General features: G+C 36.8%; 1 protein-coding gene across 6 annotated transcripts; it reads right to left on the reverse strand.

Annotated features, from left to right (window-relative positions):
- Positions 1-11: 11 nt before the first annotated feature.
- On the reverse strand, positions 12-18,312 carry itih3b.2 (inter-alpha-trypsin inhibitor heavy chain 3b, tandem duplicate 2). 6 transcript variants are annotated; one of them, XM_056437813.1, is made up of 29 exons: positions 18,205-18,312; positions 16,941-17,101; positions 16,707-16,811; positions 16,275-16,437; positions 16,061-16,171; positions 15,573-15,701; positions 15,309-15,425; positions 14,957-15,125; positions 14,760-14,870; positions 13,012-13,193; positions 12,712-12,891; positions 12,487-12,608; positions 11,680-11,894; positions 11,330-11,347; positions 11,216-11,233; positions 7,950-7,961; positions 7,240-7,251; positions 5,100-5,114; positions 4,842-4,856; positions 4,153-4,167; positions 3,747-3,764; positions 3,581-3,607; positions 2,631-2,690; positions 1,948-1,998; positions 1,727-1,834; positions 1,415-1,583; positions 669-817; positions 353-437; positions 12-239 (listed from the first exon to the last, which is right to left on the reverse strand). In XM_056437813.1, exons 1-29 carry the CDS (start codon positions 18,274-18,276, stop codon positions 134-136), a joined length of 2,715 nt encoding a protein of 904 aa, XP_056293788.1. In that variant the 5' UTR covers positions 18,277-18,312; the 3' UTR covers positions 12-133. The 6 variants fall into 6 exon arrangements, with proteins under 6 accessions (XP_056293788.1, XP_056293787.1, XP_056293786.1 ...); XM_056437812.1 differs by having other exon boundaries at positions 11,216-11,236; XM_056437811.1 differs by having other exon boundaries at positions 11,668-11,894.
- Between the last annotated feature and the right edge of the window lie 174 nt (positions 18,313-18,486).

Raw genomic sequence — 18,486 nt, forward strand, 5'->3', positions numbered from 1 at the left:
CATACAATACAACCAAGATAAATGTTTTTATTGGTTCATGTTCGTAACTGATTTCCATGATGAATTAGTTTATGTTTTTCACTTATTTTCGGTTCAAATAAAATCACGACAAGTGATTGAACATGGTTCCCAGTTAAAGAATGAAATCATCCAGGCGTGTCTGCAGGGCAGACTCAGCAGACATGAGCCAGCAGTCATGTGTGGGGGAGGAGACGATACTGTAGTCAACAGCGCTGGCCCTACAAAAGAAAGACATGCATATCGTTGGTCTTGTTTTATCTTTGTGCATAGGAGCAATAACAAAACAAAGAACTCTCAAACGGTATTCTCTTTTATACCAACTGAAATATACCTGGCAACGTCAATCTCCTGATCTTTGATCATTAGTCTTGTTGAGGGACTGTGTTGCACCTCCTCATACGCTGCTGGCTTCAGAGCTGGACACGCAGAGGACAAACAATGATGCAATGACACTTAAAGAGACATTGCACAAAATATGTGCCTGTTTTTATTAATTATTTCCATCACAACAACCACAGCTGGTTGCAGACACTGATTCAATTTCATTTAAAAACACGTAACTTTAAACTTAATTTAAATTTTGTTATACGTTAAATGTAGATCTGATCATTTCAAATCATAAAATCAAATCCAGCCTCTTCACTCACCTAATAATCCTGAAACGTTGGTGTCCAATGGCTTCTGTCTCAAAATCGGCCAGAGGAATTGTTTGCCATTCTTCTCATGAATTAAGATGACCATGCGGGTGTCTCCAACTGCAACGTCTATTTCCTTGTCCCGTCTAATCACTGTCAAACTAGAAAGATATGCACCTCGTTTTAATTTGTGTATAAACTTTTTTTTGCTTTTCTGAGCTGATTTTAACCCAGCTGAGAGTCTGCAGACTCCAACACACTCCCAAGAGCACTTATCATCCCGAATGCTTGAAATCACTGGTCTGGTTGGCTTCTAATGTAAGAATTAATAATAATAACAAATTAACATTTGTCTCTAATAATGAATCTGTGACAAATTCCAATTCATGAATACCATCAGTCGAGTGTTTGGGGCTGCCCTTGCACTTTTAGCTCTCAGTGCTCTATTTGTTCGGACATGCATATATGGGAGCACTGGTTTTGAAGGAAAAGTTTGTCATTTTAGTGAATATTCTGATTTGATTTCTTGCTGAGGGGTAAATAATAATAATAATAATAATACATTTATTTTATAAGATGCCTTTCAATGCACTCAAAGTCGCCGTACAACACATTAAAAACAGTTAAGACAACCGGAGAATGAGAATATTGATACCACTCTCACGTATGTTCATTAGATATTAAGCTGCAGACGGTTACTTTAGCTGAGCACAAAGTGCCTAACTTTCTCAGTCAGGACCATTACAATGCAAAGTCACCTTCCAGCAGTGATGATATCCTGTCCAGGGTGGATCGTCAGTGTCTGTCCCTCTCGTACATGGATTTCTTTGGCGTCAACCTCAACAATCAGGTCAGGGTTCACGTGGATGACAATCCTACTGAAGCCTCCATTCTGTACTGAATCAAGTTCACCATTCACAGACAGACCTATTTAAAAGAGAAAAAATGCAACTCAACACCAACTGAACACCAACTCAAGAACACCAATCCTTCACTGAAGTAAAAATACCAGTACAACAATGTAAAAAAAAAATGTAGGTAGTAATGGTAGAAAGAGGAGTATTACTGACCCCTGCTGGGATGACGAAGTAGTTTAAGGCGAACATCTCCAGTGACATCAAAGCACAGTGGAAGAGACATATTTTCCGTTTTTAGCAAAAATCTGTGAGAAAGAGGAACTATAGAGAAACAGTCAGACGAGAACATCCTATAAAGTGTACGGTAAAGTGCACTCTCTTCCACAGCACAACAAATTACTTCTACACACTATGACATGAACTGCATATATTACCATCAATGTTTCTGATTGACACAGTAGAGATGAGTATGTCTGGTTGAATGGCTGAAACAACAACCAAAAGAGCATATGTAAATACATTTTCACAAACAAAGTTGCATACATTAATAATACAAAGCTGAGAGGACGTTTGTATTGATATCCATATTCTTAACCTCAGCCTCAAAACAAACCACTACATACACATATTATTCTAATCCTCACCAGGTAAAGTTAACCACAGACTTTATTTAATGCTGATTTAAATGCACACAAACAACAATTGTAACAATAAATGAAACATGGAATGTGTGTTTTTGTTGTTGCTTTCTTCAAATTCACCTCCAAGTAATTTCATCAAAGGAATTTTGTGGAAGGTTTAGGCCGAGGGGCATAGAAGATGTGACTGACATTCAGATCCAATTTTATATATATATATATATATATATATATATATATAAAGTAGTTTACATTTGAATTCTTATCATGTAATGAAAGCAAAAACATTTGTATTAAACAAATATGGTGCATTTTTACTATATTTCTACCATTAGTCTTTCACTATGTGTGTTGGATGCAACAACAGAAAAAATGTATTATAGGCTGATGCAGCTTTGGATGCTTTTTATCGTGTTACATGGGTTTTTGGTATATTGATAACAAAATTAGAAGGATAGATCAAAATTGGTTACGTTTACCTATAGATTTCAGCAAACCAACGTTGTCTAACCCGATGTCGTGTTGTCTTACACTCATGACTGGAAAATGAAAAGTAAAGTAAAAAAAGTAAAAATGTTATTATCTTTCATAAACAAATTCTGTAAAAATTCAGATGTTGCACATTTTTGTAATTTTGCTGCAACTATAGCTAGTAATGTTTAGAAAGGCAGAGAGGAAATACTTTCAAGTTACAGAAGTCATTTAGAGTATCATAGAAGGGCTTTGCATTCATCACAGAAAATAAACTGAGATAATAACTTTAAATCGGGGTATGTAGAATACACATTGCCTTATGTAGAATAGACATTGCCTTATGTAGAATAGACATCGCCTTATGTAGAATAAACATTGCCTTATGTAGAATAAACATTGCCTTATGTAGAATAGACATTGCCTTATGTAGAATACACATTGCCTTATGTAGAATAAACATTGCATATGTAGAATAGACATTGTCTAATGAAGAATAAACATTGCATATGTAGAATACACATTGCCTTATGTAGAATAGACATCGCCTTATGCAGAATAAACATTGTCGTATGTAGAATAAACATTGCATATGTAGAATAGACATTGCCGTATGTAGGATAAAAATTGCCTTATGTAGAATAAACATTGCCGTATGTAGGATAAACGAGTTAGGGTTACATTGCATATGTAGAATAAACATTGCCTTATGTAGAATAAACATCACCACATGTAGAATAAACATTGCCTTATGTAGAATACACATTGCCTTATGTAGAATAAACATCACCGCATGTAGAATAAACATTGCCTTATGTCGAATAGACATCACCTTATGTAGAAAAACATCGCCGTATGTAGAATAAACATCGCCATACATGTATATACAGTAAACGTGACTCCACTAGTCGTCATATTTACTACAGTGTAGTCATATGAGAACAGTGCACATGTGTACCTGATACTTGTTCAGGTAATTGATGATCTACCAAAAGGAAAGAGATGATGACATGAAATTATGATGGGATTAAAATGAGTCAATTATTTTCGTATAATGAAAATAAAGCATTGTACAGCAAATAATGCAAAGATTAATCATGTATACTTATGTCGCCATGTCTTACGTTGATAACTAAGTCCAGCTGTTAAAAAAGAAAAGATGATAACATGAAATTAGGATACTTGGCAATTTATTTTTAAATAGTCATGATTAGTTAGCTTGCACACTCTCGGGTGTATCTTAAGACGTGGATACCTCAGGTCTCTTTATCTTGCTCATCCTTAAAGGTTTTTCAAACAATTGCTTTTCCACATTTAGATGAATTAAAAAAGCTTTTTTGAAGTAAATATATATTTTGGCTAGGCATCCATTAGATGTATTACAACTTTGCAAAGATACAGCAGTTGTGTTTCAACATTGTTTCTGTTTCTTAGTTTTTTCAAGGCATATTTGAAGTGCAGAAGTGTATCGAATAGATTATATAATCATCTGTTGCATCAGAACGATGCAGATGTCTGTCTATTTCTTACCTCCTCCATAACGTGCTGTAAAAAAAAGAAAGAAGATAACATACAATTACGATACAGTTCCTGGCTCCTGGGCACTGCCCCCTGTCTCCTTGCCCCTGCTTCCTCCCTCCTGCCATCTGCCCCTTGCCTCCTGCCTCATTGGCCCTGCCTCCTTCTCCATGCTTTCTTCCTCTGTGGCCCTGCCTCCTGCCATGGCCCTGCTGATGCTCCTCCTCTCTTCTTCTGTTTACATGGATGGTGGTTCAAGTCTAGTACTCATTATTCATCATGTCTGTCATATCCATTGAATGTGATTATGTAACTCTGATCCGATGTGAGGTCCCGGGACAGGTATGTCTACAGATTGTAAAGACCTCTGAGATAGTTGTGTAATTTGTGATTCTGGGCTATACAAAATGAACTGAATTTAATTTATTTGTTGAAGTGTTGCTCAAGTGGTCATTAAAGTGTTTATGTTGTAAAATTGAACTGGAAATTGGCATTTCTTTTGACAGAATCAGAACATGATGAAAATGCCTACCTTTGAAAATAAGTTGCACTCGTAGTGTAAGAGTGATTAGGTAATGATACATTAGGGGGAGTGGAGTACCATCAGTACGTCTCAAATCATATTTGGAGTGCAAAAGTGTGTTGAATAGATTTGATCATTATCTGTAACTGAACGATGCAGATGTGTATCTATTTCTCACCTCCTCCACCGCCTGCTGTAAAAAGAAGAAGATAACATCCAACATTAGGGGGAGTGGAGTACCATCATTACTCTTTTACCTCACAATAATCTCTTAGCTGCATTAATGATTGTAAAGTGTGAATGCCAAAGTCTCGGCCCTTTTATTGGATTCAAATTTCATTCACATTTTCTATTCATATTTGGAGTGCAAAAGTGTGTTGAATAGATTTGATCATTATCTGTTACTGAACGATGCAGATGTGTATCTATTTCTCACCTCCTCCACTGCGTGCTGTAAAAAGAAGAAGATAACATACAACATTAGGCGAAGTGGAGTACCATCAGTACTCATTTACCTCCCAATAATCTCTCAGCTACATTAATGAATGTAAAGTGTGAATGTCAAAGTCTCATCCCTTTTTTTGGATTCAAATTTCATTAAAATTTTCAAATCATATTTGGAGTGCAAAAGTGTGTAGAATAGATTTGATTATTATCTGTTACTGAACGATGCAGATGTGTTTCTATTTCTTACCTCCACTGCCTCCTGTAAAAAGAAGAAGATAACATACAACATGAGGCGAAGTGGAGTACCATCAGTACTCATTTACCTCCCAATAATCTCTCAGCTACATTAATTAATGCAAAGTGTAAATGTCAAAGTCTCATCCCTTTTTTTGGATTCAAATTTCATTAAAATTTTCAAATCATATTTGGAGTGCAAAAGTGTGTAGAATAGATTTGATTATTATCTGTTACTGAACGATGCAGATGTGTTTCTATTTCTTACCTCCACTGTCTCCTGTAAAAAGAAGAAGATAACATACAACATGAGGCGAAGTGGAGTACCATCAGTACTCATTTACCTCCCAATAATCTCTCAGCTACATTAATTAATGCAAAGTGTAAATGTCAAAGTCTCATCCCTTTTTTTGGATTCAAATTTCATTAAAATTTTCAAATCATATTTGGAGTGCAAAAGTGTGTAGAATAGATTTGATTATTATCTGTTACTGAACGATGCAGATGTGTTTCTATTTCTTACCTCCACTGTCTCCTGTAAAAAGAAGAAGATAACATACAACATTAGGGGGAGTGGAGTACCATCAGTACTCTCTTACCTCACAATAATCTCTCAGCTGCAATAATTAATGTAAAGTGTGAATGCCAAAGTCTTATCCCTTTTGTTGGTCTCTTTCGTGACTACAAATATCAGTCTTACATCATTCTGAAATTATTATTCAGCCACCAGTTGTATAATCTGCTAATCATCCATTCACCTTTCATTGCATTCATTAACTTATATATAGGCCTATGTTTATGTAGTATCAGTGTGTGTATCCATAATCAATATTGAATTCATAAAGAATTCATTACATGTTTTGTATGTGGAATATTACGGTCACCGTAATTTCAATAAATCAGTGATGACCTTCAGAATTGCGAAAAATATTATTGATTAGCTATCGATTTTCTGCTTCCAAAGATTGGTAACCCAAGTTGGATTTATCTCAGGTTAAAGTGTTTTAAAATGGTATTATTGTTGCCGTCGCGAAGACAACCGGATCGCTTTCTGTATTCCTCAGAGCTTACTACGAGTGACAACCTCAGCAACTACTCGGACTATCAGGGAAGAAGCAAGAAATGTATTTAAATATTCCACATCATGGGTTCTCTCCCTCTCCTTGTGTGCTGTGCAGAGGCCGCCTCTCCTCACTGTAACCAACACAACCCCCAGGCCTTATGCAAATAATTGCACGGGTACCTTGGCAACAAGCAAATGCGCTTATGACACAATCAGGCAACTTTTAGCAACATTTGGAAGTAGAGATGTACTTTCATTGAGAAAGAGTTGACAACGGGCGTTTTCTTTTCCCGGGAGAATATACCCAGTAACAGACAGATCTAGTGAAAACAAAGCTTATTGGGAGCCAATCTAAATGTTGACAGTGTCAATGTTGTGTTCTACGACACTTAATTAAAGCATAATTCAAAGCATTAACGCAACATATACATAACCCAAATATTTCAGTCAGTTATTTCTTACATAATGTGATGTTCTGCTAGGAATGGGAAGATTTACTTTCGAGAATGTATGCTGTTTGTGTGCTGTACTCTGTTGGCTATGCAATACATTATATTATTTAATACATTAATAATGTATCCATCATTTCAGAGGGGAGCAGATGTGTAAATTAGCTTGCATTTTTCCAAATGTGTCTTCTTTTCCTTCATATTTTTTGTTGTTGTTGATATTGTTGCAAAAGATGCAGCATCTGTTACTCAATGTTTTGGTTATGAATTAGTTTTTCTGATGCATATTTGGAATGCTAAAGTGTATAAATACTATTATTAATTCTTAAAAGTGTATCTGTCATGTCAGGTTGGTGCAGATTGTTATGCGTGTTATGTCTTACCTGGCATACGTGCTGCGAAAAAGAAAAAAGATAAGAAACAGAAATTGTGAAACAGTTAATATACTTAAGCTATATATGTACAAAATGTTGTTCTTACTTAATCAATATTGTATATTTCATGTTTTACCTATTTGATAACCTTTTGCTAAAAAGAGATGATGACTAAAATGTATATTATTTGTTGATTTACTCGAACACAATTATGCTGTTTACAAATAAGCTTCTATAGATGCAAAATGTAATTGTGGATTAATCAACTATATTTGAAATTCGACACACAAACTTAAAATTGTATTTTTATATTTTACCTGTAGTCAAGAAATCTATAGTTTTTTTTAAATGTATTTATTTTTTATAATTGCAACAACTTGTATTGGGAAGATTTAGTTTAGAGCATGTATGCTGTACTCTGTTGGCTATAAAATACATTATATTATTAAGAAATGAATAATGTACCCGCCATGTCAGAGGGGAGCAGATGTGTAAATTAGCTTGCATTTTTCCAAATGTGTCTCCTTTTCCTTCTTCTTTTGTTGTTGTTGTTGATATTGTTGCAAAAGATGCAGCATCTGTTACTCAATGTTTTGGTTATGAATTAGTTTTTCTGATGCATATTTGGAATGCCAAAGTGTATAAATACTATTATTAATTATTAAAAGTGTATCTGTCATGTCAGGTTGGTGCAGATTGTTATGCGTGTTATGTCTTACCTGGCATATGTGCTGCGAAAAAGAAAAAAGATGAGAAAGAAATTGTGAAACAGTTAATATACTTAAGCTATATATGTCCAAAATGTTGTTCTTACTTAATCAAAAGTGTATATTTCATGTTTTACCAATTTGATAACCTTTTGCTAAAAAGAGATGATGACTAAAATGTATATAATTTGTTGATTTACTCAAACACAATTATGCTGTTTACAAATAAGCTTCTATAGATGCAAAATGTAATTGTGGATTAATCAACTATATTTGAAATTCGACACACAAACTTAAAATTGTATTTTTATATTTTACCTGTAGTCAAGAAATCTATAGTTTTTTTAAATGTATTTATTTTTTATAATTGCAACAACTTGTATTGGGAAGATTTAGTTTAGAGCATGTATGCTGTTTGTATGCTGTACTCTGTTGGCTATAAAATACATTATATTATTAAGAAATGAATAATGTACCCGCCATGTCAGAGGGGAGCAGATGTGTAAATTAGCTTGCATTTTTCCAAATGTGTCTTCTTTTTATTTTTCATATTTCTTTAATATTTAGATATCATCAAACGTTGTCGACATGTATAAATAAATAAATAACGGCTTAAATAAATGTATGAATAAATAAATAAATACAAGAATAAATATATAAATGTATAAATGAATAAATGAATAAATCAATATAAGTTATACCTAAACAAGACATTATTAAATAAATCTATTTCTACATTTCTGTATTTCTTCATTTATTTATGTGTCCACACGTATTTCTTCATTTATTTATGCGTGACATTTACGTGTCATAAGGACACAAATGAGCTGGGGCGGTCCGAACCTTTGTCTAAAGCATGATTGGTCACTGTGTTAAGCTCTACGACTTCTGCCTTGCACATGTTGTTGAGGTTGGCTCGCACAGCTCACCGTTAGCAGAAGTTAGCCGAGACAGCTTTTTTACTTCAGCCGTTTATCAATTCCAAGTACACTGAGTACAGACCAGTGGCGTCCCTAGACTAAAAAACCCGGGGCTAAAGCCCCGAATGTTTTTTCATTAGCCCCGAATGTTTTGTATGGAGGACTCAAAATGACTTAAGTATAAATAAATAAATAAATGAATGCATGAATAAATATAGGAATAAATAAATAAATGCTTAAATAAATGTATAAATAAATAAATAAATGCTTAAATAAATGTATAAATAAATAAATAAATATAGGAATTAATAAATATAAGTTATAAATCAACAGGACATCATTAAATAAATATATCTCTACATTTCTGTATTTCTTCATTTATTTATTTATCTATTTACGTGTCCACACGTATTTCTTCATTTATTTATGTGTGACATTTACGTGTCCGTATATTCAAATGATCTGGGGCGGTCCGAACCTCTGTCTAAAGCATGATTGGTCACAGGAGTGTGATGCACCTGGTGTGTTGTGCTCTACTACTTCTGCCTGGCACATCAAGCTGAAGTTGGCTCGCTCAGCTAACCGTTAGCAGAAGTTAGCCTAGACAGCTTTTTGACTTCAGCCCTTTATCAATTCCAAGTGCACTGAGTACAGACTCGTGTTTTCTTGGAGTCTGGTCTTTGGAGTCTGGTCTTGGGAGTCCAGACTCGAGGACGCAGGACGGTCTTTCTGGTCTTGTGACGTCACCACATCAACTGTTCTTGCTCATGAATTTACTCCAATTATTCACTGTAAAATACTTTACAGTGGAGTAGAATGTGTTGCGGTGTTCACTGTTGTTTGGCGTAGGCTACGAATAAACGGTAATAACTATACAACGTCTCGTAGCTTTCCTGACCCAGGGTCGCTACAATATGAAGTTATGAATCTTAACCCTCAGTGAAATTGACGTAACGTTATCTTTTAATAAATAATAAACTCTTTGTGCTCTTTAGATCCTACAAAACCTAATTATATCTCATGTTTAGCCGCTACGGAGACGTCAGAGCCAGCGGAGCATTTCAAAAAGTCCTGCCGAGATCAGGCTTCTCTCGGCGGCCACACAGCGCGCTGAGCGCCCGGAGCTCACTGGTCCCGCGAGCAGGACCTCAAATCTCCGTCGCATATCCTTATTAGGCTGAATCTCGATAAACCGACCACATATTTGATGCTTAAACTACTAACTTCTCGGCTGAAAACATCCTTAAATTACATTCCGTGACTCAACAGTAGTATTTAGAATGTACAGACAAGAATGCATAATAAACACTGTTCGTCTACAGGTCCAAGTGCTAGGGATCGATTGCTTCTGTCTTACTCTCCGACTTGACCAATCCTGTTCAACAATGAGGTTCGGACCGCCCCAGCTCATTTGAATATACGGACACGTAAATGTCACACATAAATAAATGAAGAAATACGTGTGGACACATAAATAGAGATATAAATAAATGAAGAAATACAGAAATGTAGAAATACATTTATTTAATGATGTCCTGTTGAGTTATAACTTATATTTATTAATTTCTGTATTTATTTCTGTATTTATACATTTATTCTTGTATTTATTTATACATTTATTTAAGCATTTATTTATTTATTGCTGTATTTATTTATTTATACATTTATTTAAGTATTTATTCATTCTTGTATTTATTCATGCATTTATTTATTTATACTTAAGTCATTTTAAGTCCTCCATAGTTTTGAACCAAAAAAAAAAAAAATTTGGTACACAAGTGGTTAACACCTCCAGGTCGCACCCAAAACAGCGGAGTCAGACTGGCAGCAGGCGCACGGAACAGCAAGCTGCTGTCTGAGAGTGTTTCTATGTCTACAAATTTCGCTGCTTCACTCTTCTGGGCTAAGCCCAGCGCCGCCGCTCCCATAACGCGTATCGCTCTGCCGTGATACGCGCCGACACATCCGCGCACACAGGTGAGGACACTCACTCGAAAAACTCACTAGCACCCCAGTTTTGCTGTCCTCCCGTTTGGAGTGATTTTGTGTTTATCAGGAAGTTTTTCTTTCGCAAGTTATCTTGCCAGGCCCTAGTTATTTAGTGAGTTTTTTTCATAGCCCATTTACTTTGTCACTCAGAGGATCTGAATTCAATAGAGTGGGCTTATACTTTCTATTTCTCTGCATCTGAGTCCTCATTTTTAGTCCAGGCCTGACAGCTACTCAATGTTTTGGCTATGAATTAGTTTTTCTGATTCACATTTGGAGTACCAAAGTCTATAAATACAGTATATTATTAATTAAAAGTGTATCTGTCATGTCAGGTTGGTGCAGATTGTTATGCGTGTTTTGTCTTACCTGGCATACTCGGAAGTCCTGCTAAAAAGATTAGAACATATAAATACACATAGGCCTACACAATGCAGTATATTTCATTATTACTTCATCAATAGTGTATCTTTAATGTCTTACCTCTTTGATAACCATTTGCTAAAAAGAGAAGATGAAAAATGTACATTATTTGGTGATTTACTCGAACACAATTATGCTGTTTACAAATAAGCTTGTATTGATACAAAATGTCATTGTGAATTAATCAACTATATTTGAAATACCACACACAAACTTGAAGTTGTATTTATATATTTTAGCTCAAGTCAAGGAATCTATAGTTTACTCTTTAAAAAAAAATCTTTATAAATGCAACAACCGTATTCATACATTGTGATTACACCACCTGTCATCAAATCATGCAGTTGTATCACTCAAGTTTGTTTTGTGTTCGTTTTATTCCCCTTTGTGTTGCTTACATTTAAGTTTACCTGAAAATCCCCTGGAACTGCTCCGACCAAAGAGCGCTTGGTCACCGGCTGAACTAGGTGTTCCACCTTCCCTGGGCTTGTGGAGCACATCTGTGTTCTCCCCCTGTGGCTTGGTGACCACCATTGATGTGAGTGGGGTTACAAAGCTGTACTTCAGTGACAGCTCCAAGGCCTGTTTCTTGGCGTTCTCCTTCTCAGATCCAGATAGCACCAGCCTGTCACAAATTGTGTACATGAGCTTTAAACATGACGGTTGACTTGACAAGAAAGTATGAAGTTACACAACAGCTAACTTTATCTTTTGATAGTCTACTATGGTTGTCTCGACCTCAATTGCTGTCTGTAGGATTCCCCTATATTACACACACACACACACACAGGCGCATATCATTTCCGGTTAATCCTGTCAGCTTTCTACCTTGGTCAAGAAATTAGAGCTGAAATAATTGTTAATACTATGGCTGATAAATTATGCAAGGGGTAGTCATCGTTTAACCCTCTGGGGTCGTTTTCTCAATTTTAGCAATTTTTTAAAATATTTACCCTTTAAACTCGGTCCACAGTAATTGTCAACAACTTTTATAATTGATTAAATCTTTTGAAATGGCTAAACATTCTCTGGCACACACTCACTCAATGTGATGGTTTGCTGTGTTCTAAATTAAAAAGAAATTGTGTTTGCACTGTTTGTCAGTCGAAACAAGAAATGTAAAGCTATCACAAACCTCTACATACATGACACACACAGACGCATAAGGTGAAAACAAAATAACAATATATAATATATCTATAACATTAAACACTCACTCTTTCTCCAGAAGCTGTTTGACTGTGAGGTAGGCCCAAACCCTCTGGATGTGGCTGTCAGACTCTGTTCCATTGGACTCCACGATAGCATTTGTGTCAGAAAACATCATCTTTCTGTTGACCTGTCATCGTCCGAATAACATGTCATTAATCATGTTATATTTATGTATACACAGGGCTTTCACAAATCATTACAGCTGGTGTGCAGGAAGGAGCAAGCCTTACCGAAATGGCGACAACTTGTGGAGTGAAGGTTTCAATGTCGTTGTCGCTGATTTGACCGGCCACCACAATCTCAGAGCCATTGTAATATTGGCTGAAGTTAGTCTGGGTAAGATTGGTCCCGCCATTATAGGTCATTATCACATCTGTCAACAGAGGAGTGGCCACCTCTTCATAGAAACCCTATTGACAGTATGGACAGTGTATGAATGTCCATCTCTCCATAACCAACCAAGATCTATTTCATTTTTGAAAATGTAGCAAATCACATGGTAAACAGTATTTATAATTAATTTCAAATACTTTCAGCTGTAAATTCGCATCAGAGTCTTCATAAATCCGTCGAGCTACACCATTGTTCTGCAGGGCCATCTTCTCAAGGAACTCAAAATTGACATCAAAACCAAAACCAAGGCAGTAGAGTGGGAATTTCTCCGCGATGGCCTCTCTAACGTTTGACTGTATGCGTTCGAGATTTGTCACCCCTGCAAAAAGTAAGACATGTGGCTTGAAAAAGGCAAATTCCCTTCCACCAGTGATTTTTAAACTTTTTGTTTTCCCTGCCTTTAGAAAATGATGTCAACGCACAGGTGTGTGTGTGTGTGTGTGTGTGTGTGTGTGTGTGTGTGTGTGTGTGTGTGTGTGTGTGTGTGTGTGTGTGTGTGTGTGTGTGTGTGTGTGTGTGTGTGTGTGTGTGTGTGTGTGTGTGTGTGTGCTTGAGAGAGCAAGGGGAAGAGAACATGTTTCTGTAAATTATTAATAATTTGAATGTCAATGTTATAAATGAAGCTCTGACCTTTTTGATAAAGCTACATCTTTTCTGTGTTTGAAGCATTAGCCTATATGTTTTTCTTTTCGTCTGTCAAGTATTTGTCCCTTCTGTAAACCTTCTGACTGAGAACACAACTTCTATTGTGAAATCAGATGTGTTTATGAAATACACTTTGACGTCACAACATTATTTGTGTTAGCCTACACACATTGAAAAAATAAAAATAAAATGCAGGGTTGACGTTCACATATTATCTGAACCGTTCATGTTATAGCAATGAAATGTACCAGCTTCCAAATATAGATGTTTAGCCAGTTATGTTTGACTTTAATTTTTTATTAGCTAGCATGCTAGTATGTTAGCAAAAGTTATCTAGCAACATAACATTATGTTATGTTGGGACCTCGCTCCGTGTCCACTTCTGCCTCTTAACCCTTTTGTTGCCTTAGGGTCAATTTGACCCGAATCAATATTACACCCTCGTGTCGCCTTAGGATTAATTTGACCCCATTCAATGTTTAATATCGGTGTTCTTTCGGTCGTCAACAAACAAACATAAAGTGCCTCACACTTAAACTTGGAGAACAATATTAATTCTAATAATTTTCTGGAGGTTTTAATTGCTGGCGTCAAATTGAACCCAAAGGGTAAAATATGTTCGTAAATATAAAGGTAACAGGAGGGTGAAACATTGAATCGGGTCAAAATGACCCTAAGGGGACAGGAGGGTTAAGCCTCTCATATACGTTCTGCAAGGTTGCACAGACATGAGCAGACGTAAAATTGTGATGGGTAAACGGTTTCATATTGCTCTCTTCGCTGGAAACGTACGCTCAAAGCTCCTCAATCTCCATCGGCAATCTGCATCCGTAGTTAAAAAATATTGGATGGCCACGAACAGTCAATCTGCTGCACAGAACCTCGTGAAGGGTCGTGTCTGATGCTCTGACGTCAACCACATCGACGCTCGCGACCTTCATTGATGCATCGAGCACACATAACATTTTCATCGCAAACCATTTCTGACGTCTATTTCTTTTTTTAGGTAGTCTATAAAATTAAAAGCGTGGGTCTCGTTTTGTGTTGTCACATCCCACCGCTCAGCATATAGAAGGCAGGTGCAAGTGGGCTTGAACCTGGAACCCAACAGGGAATTAACATTTAACACGGTTCTGATGTTAGCTGCAAGGCATGTTGTGTCTTTGGGTCCTCATATTCATTTTAGAAAGTACTTTCTGATGTGTGTGTGTGTGTGTGTGTGTGATTGTTTTATTGTAACCTGAGGTAGGGTCTCCATCGGTGAGAAGTATAAGGATGGACGCTGAACCTTCCCTGGGATGTGCATTCATCATATGCACTCCTTCCAATACTGCCTTGTTAATGTCAGTGGCTGAAATGAAATGAAAACGTGTTATTACCACCGTTCTGCTGTCCAACATTCCCATTCCTTCATAACATATTTATTTAAAACCTCACATCCTCTTTCCTGAATGTCGCTTGCAAATTTCTTGGCACTCTCCAAATTCTGCTCGTTGGCCTGAACAAGTTCTCGTTTCCAGTGAATAATGCTGCTGTCAAAAGTGATAAGACCAAAGTGGTCCTCCGGTGCCAGGTCATTCAAGATGTGGACTAATGCTATCCGGGTCTGGGCAAAAACAACATTTACACGTTAGAAATTTCATTCAATAAAGAAAACATGCAATAATATGTGTTTAACGTGAGTTTGTCTATTGATAATACACATAATGGATTTAATTAACTGAAATGAATTAAAACTGGAGGCCAGTGCTACGGTGCCAATCTCTCACAAACTCACACAATAATTTACCTGTATCATTTTTCTGCCGCGCATTGAGCCACTTTGATCAATAATGAAGACAACATTTTTTGGTATGCTGAGAAGACTTGATGGAGCAAAGTGATGAACAAAGTAGCCTTTTGATTTCTTGGGGGGGGAAAGAAAGTTTGACTGGTTAGTAAAGAGTGTTCAAAAGACAGGAAGATAAAGTAGCTTAAGTATGGTATCTTGTGTAACATTGCTCATAGACAATTCACAGCTAGCAGTCTTCCTGAAAATGCCCTCTTTCTCTACCTTGATGTCTCCCAGTGAGGGGTTCCTGTTGACGTCATAAACAATAACCAGGTCTCCATTCATACCCTCCTCTCCACAGCTGTCACACATTTTCTGTTGGTCCTCTGTCGGGTAGAAATACACCCATGCCTGGAAACAGGATGAATCAGGTTTAACAGACTCTTGAAAGACGTTTGATGATATCAGATGATGAACAAGTGTATTGGTCAAAAAGATTAGTCTCAGCTTTCCTTTAATTTGGTTAGATTAAATTTGTGTTTGTCTGCACAGTGTTGAGCACGAGTGATGCAGTGTGGCATCAAACCAGAAAATGAAAACTGTTTCGAAAGTGCATACAGTATACAAAATAATGAATGATACCAAGAGACCTGCAAAAGGATGAATAATAAGACATAATACTGAATGTCCAGTGGCAATATGGCATCATTATGATATAATCAATCAGATAAAAATGGAGCGATTGGATTCTGAATCACTGCATGCTGTACCTGTTTGTCCATTTGTGTTTTGGTGATAGCAGAGGCCAGCACGTTGGTGCTCAGTCCTCCCTTAACCTCCATGAACTTGATGCCTGCTTTCTCATCAATGTAAACATCAACCTGGCATTAAGAATGAAATAAAAATAATTATACGCTCAGACCATAGATCTGACGTTTCTACCCCGGCATTGTTTTCTGGAATTGGTGCCAACAAGAGACACACCTTGAAGTCTTTGACAGGCTGCATGGGTCGAGCGTGGATCTGCAGTTCGTACTTGCCAAGCCTGCGTTTCAGCAGCTCCTCATATGTGAGTTCAAAGGTGACCTTTTTGTGAGCGGCCACGGTCACTGAGGTCTTAAATTCCTCCAGGGTCCTTCCTACAGAACTGCAACAGACACGATAATCATTTAATTAAAGCATTTGTTCCCCCTTTTTATCATCCCTCATCGCAGGTTATGACCAGAGAGTGGGTTTGAAATGTGAGTCGTTTTTGCTTGACCTGAGACCTGAAGATGTGTCAGACAAAAATAGACATTATTTTGTGACATCTTTCTTATTCTTTATCCCGAAGGACACACAAGGCTCTCCTACAAAGTGCAATATTAAAACAACCTGTATACAAGACCTGGCAATACAAGTCCATTGATCATGTACCTGACCAGCCCAGCACTTTGGCCCCGGGACACAGCCTCAGTGTACTGCTGCTGGGCTTTCTCTTTGCCTTTCACAACACCATCGTAGACTTGGCCATCGATAAACCTGAAGAAAGACCAAGGAAAAGTCTGTCCATGTAAACACTCCTCAAGGAGCCAATGATTACCCTTCATGTTTTTTGTAATGTATAATTAAATGAAAATATCTGTAAATATAATGTATTGCTTTACATACATTGTGAATTTACTGATGAAGGCGTTCTTGGGAATCCGGACCTGAAATTCGATTTCCTTTGACTCGTCCATGCGGTTGGCCACACGGCTTGTGATGACAGTGGTTGCATAACGACTGGCCACTGTTGAGTTGATGTGAAAGCTGTAGATATCCCAGTTGCCCTGAACAAATACAGGAGATGGGACATTTCACAATAAAATACATGGCGTATAGTTTATTTTGCAGGCTCATTCATGACTAGCTGAACAAAAAAAGTGTGGGTGGCATCAGTGAGATCTCATTGGTCTAACTGCAGAAACACCCAATTCTTATTATTTTTCATCCAGTTCTTTGGAGTGGTGGAATTTAACAAAGTACATTTACTCAATACTGTACTTCATTAAAAATGTAAGGTGCTTTACTTGAGTATTCACATGTTCTACTACTTTATACACATACTCTACATTTCAGAGGGACATATTGTACCTTTTACTCTACATTGGTCGTACTTGACTAAATGTTTTTCAAACCCGTACTGTCCAGTGAAAACCATATTTCTTCAACTTTGGTGAATTTCAATTGTAATGTTTGTCATGAACTGAAGGTGTTCCTTTATGGTTTGAGAAAAGTCTTCTACATCTTGAAAACCCTCTTGGATCAGCTGGAAAGTAAATCGTCCTCGGGCTGAAAACAGGCCTGTTTATCTGACTCGTGAAAAGTTGTTCGATATTTGTGTTTCTCATCAGACAGCAATGCTAAAAATATATGATGATATTATAGATTATGGTGCATTGCTTTAAGCTAAAAAGTAGTTGACATCAGCACATCTACAGCAGAAACATAGACGTTCATGCTGCAGTATCGGATGATTTTACTTTAGAATGAGTAGTTTTACTTTTGATACTTAAAGCTAATTTTGCTGATAATATTGATATACTTTAAATATAATATACCTTAAATACTTTTTTAAAGGTTTTTAATGCAGGATTTTTTCTTAGTGAAGCATTTTCACAGTAGGGTTTTAGTACATTTACTGAGGGTAAGTATCCTCTGACACTGGTGTTTGGATTTCAAATGGCAATGACTTGCACACTCCCAATACTCAACCTTTAAAAGTCTTGACCATTACGTTACATTACATGACCATGAAATGACTAATAAGGACACTGAACTGCTTACTTACAATAGTTCTCTATAGGTTTTCTGAAACCTAACCTAAATAGATATATTTTATAAAAGAAATGTCCTTACAGCTGTGTCTGTTTGTCTGGGGTGGTGGCCTTACCTTGTTGGATTGTGTGGTGGCCAAAGCCAGCAGCAGCCCAAAAAGGGTGATTTGCACCACAGCTCTCTCCATGATGGCTCACGCCTGAGTGCAACACAGGTGGCTAAAACTGTCTTTTGAACTCAAACAGACAAGGACATCATTGTGTACATAATCAGGGCAAATTCCTCTTTCTCTATCAGCTATTTCAACAACTTACTAACTTGCACACCCACTCACAAATACACGTTTCTCCTCTGTATACTACCAGGAATCAGACACAGCAGAACATTTTATGACAGG

The sequence above is a fragment of the Pseudoliparis swirei genome, chromosome 18 (genome assembly GCF_029220125.1).
Source record: "Pseudoliparis swirei isolate HS2019 ecotype Mariana Trench chromosome 18, NWPU_hadal_v1, whole genome shotgun sequence".
In the NCBI taxonomy this organism is placed as follows: domain Eukaryota; kingdom Metazoa; phylum Chordata; class Actinopteri; order Perciformes; family Liparidae; genus Pseudoliparis; species Pseudoliparis swirei.

What these genes read in the sequence shown, in the direction of transcription:
- itih3b.2 (XM_056437810.1), bottom strand. Translation starts at nt 18,276, where the DNA reads ATGGAGAGAGCTGTGGTGCAAATCACCCTTTTTGGGCTGCTGCTGGCT. An exon ending in ACTTCGTCATCCCAGCAGGG is followed by an intron (nt 1,584 to 1,726) that starts GTCAGTAATACT and finishes TCTTTTAAATAG; the next exon opens with GTCTGTCTGTGAATGGTGAA. An exon ending in GATATCATCACTGCTGGAAG is followed by an intron (nt 818 to 1,414) that starts GTGACTTTGCAT and finishes ATATCTTTCTAG; the next exon opens with TTTGACAGTGATTAGACGGG.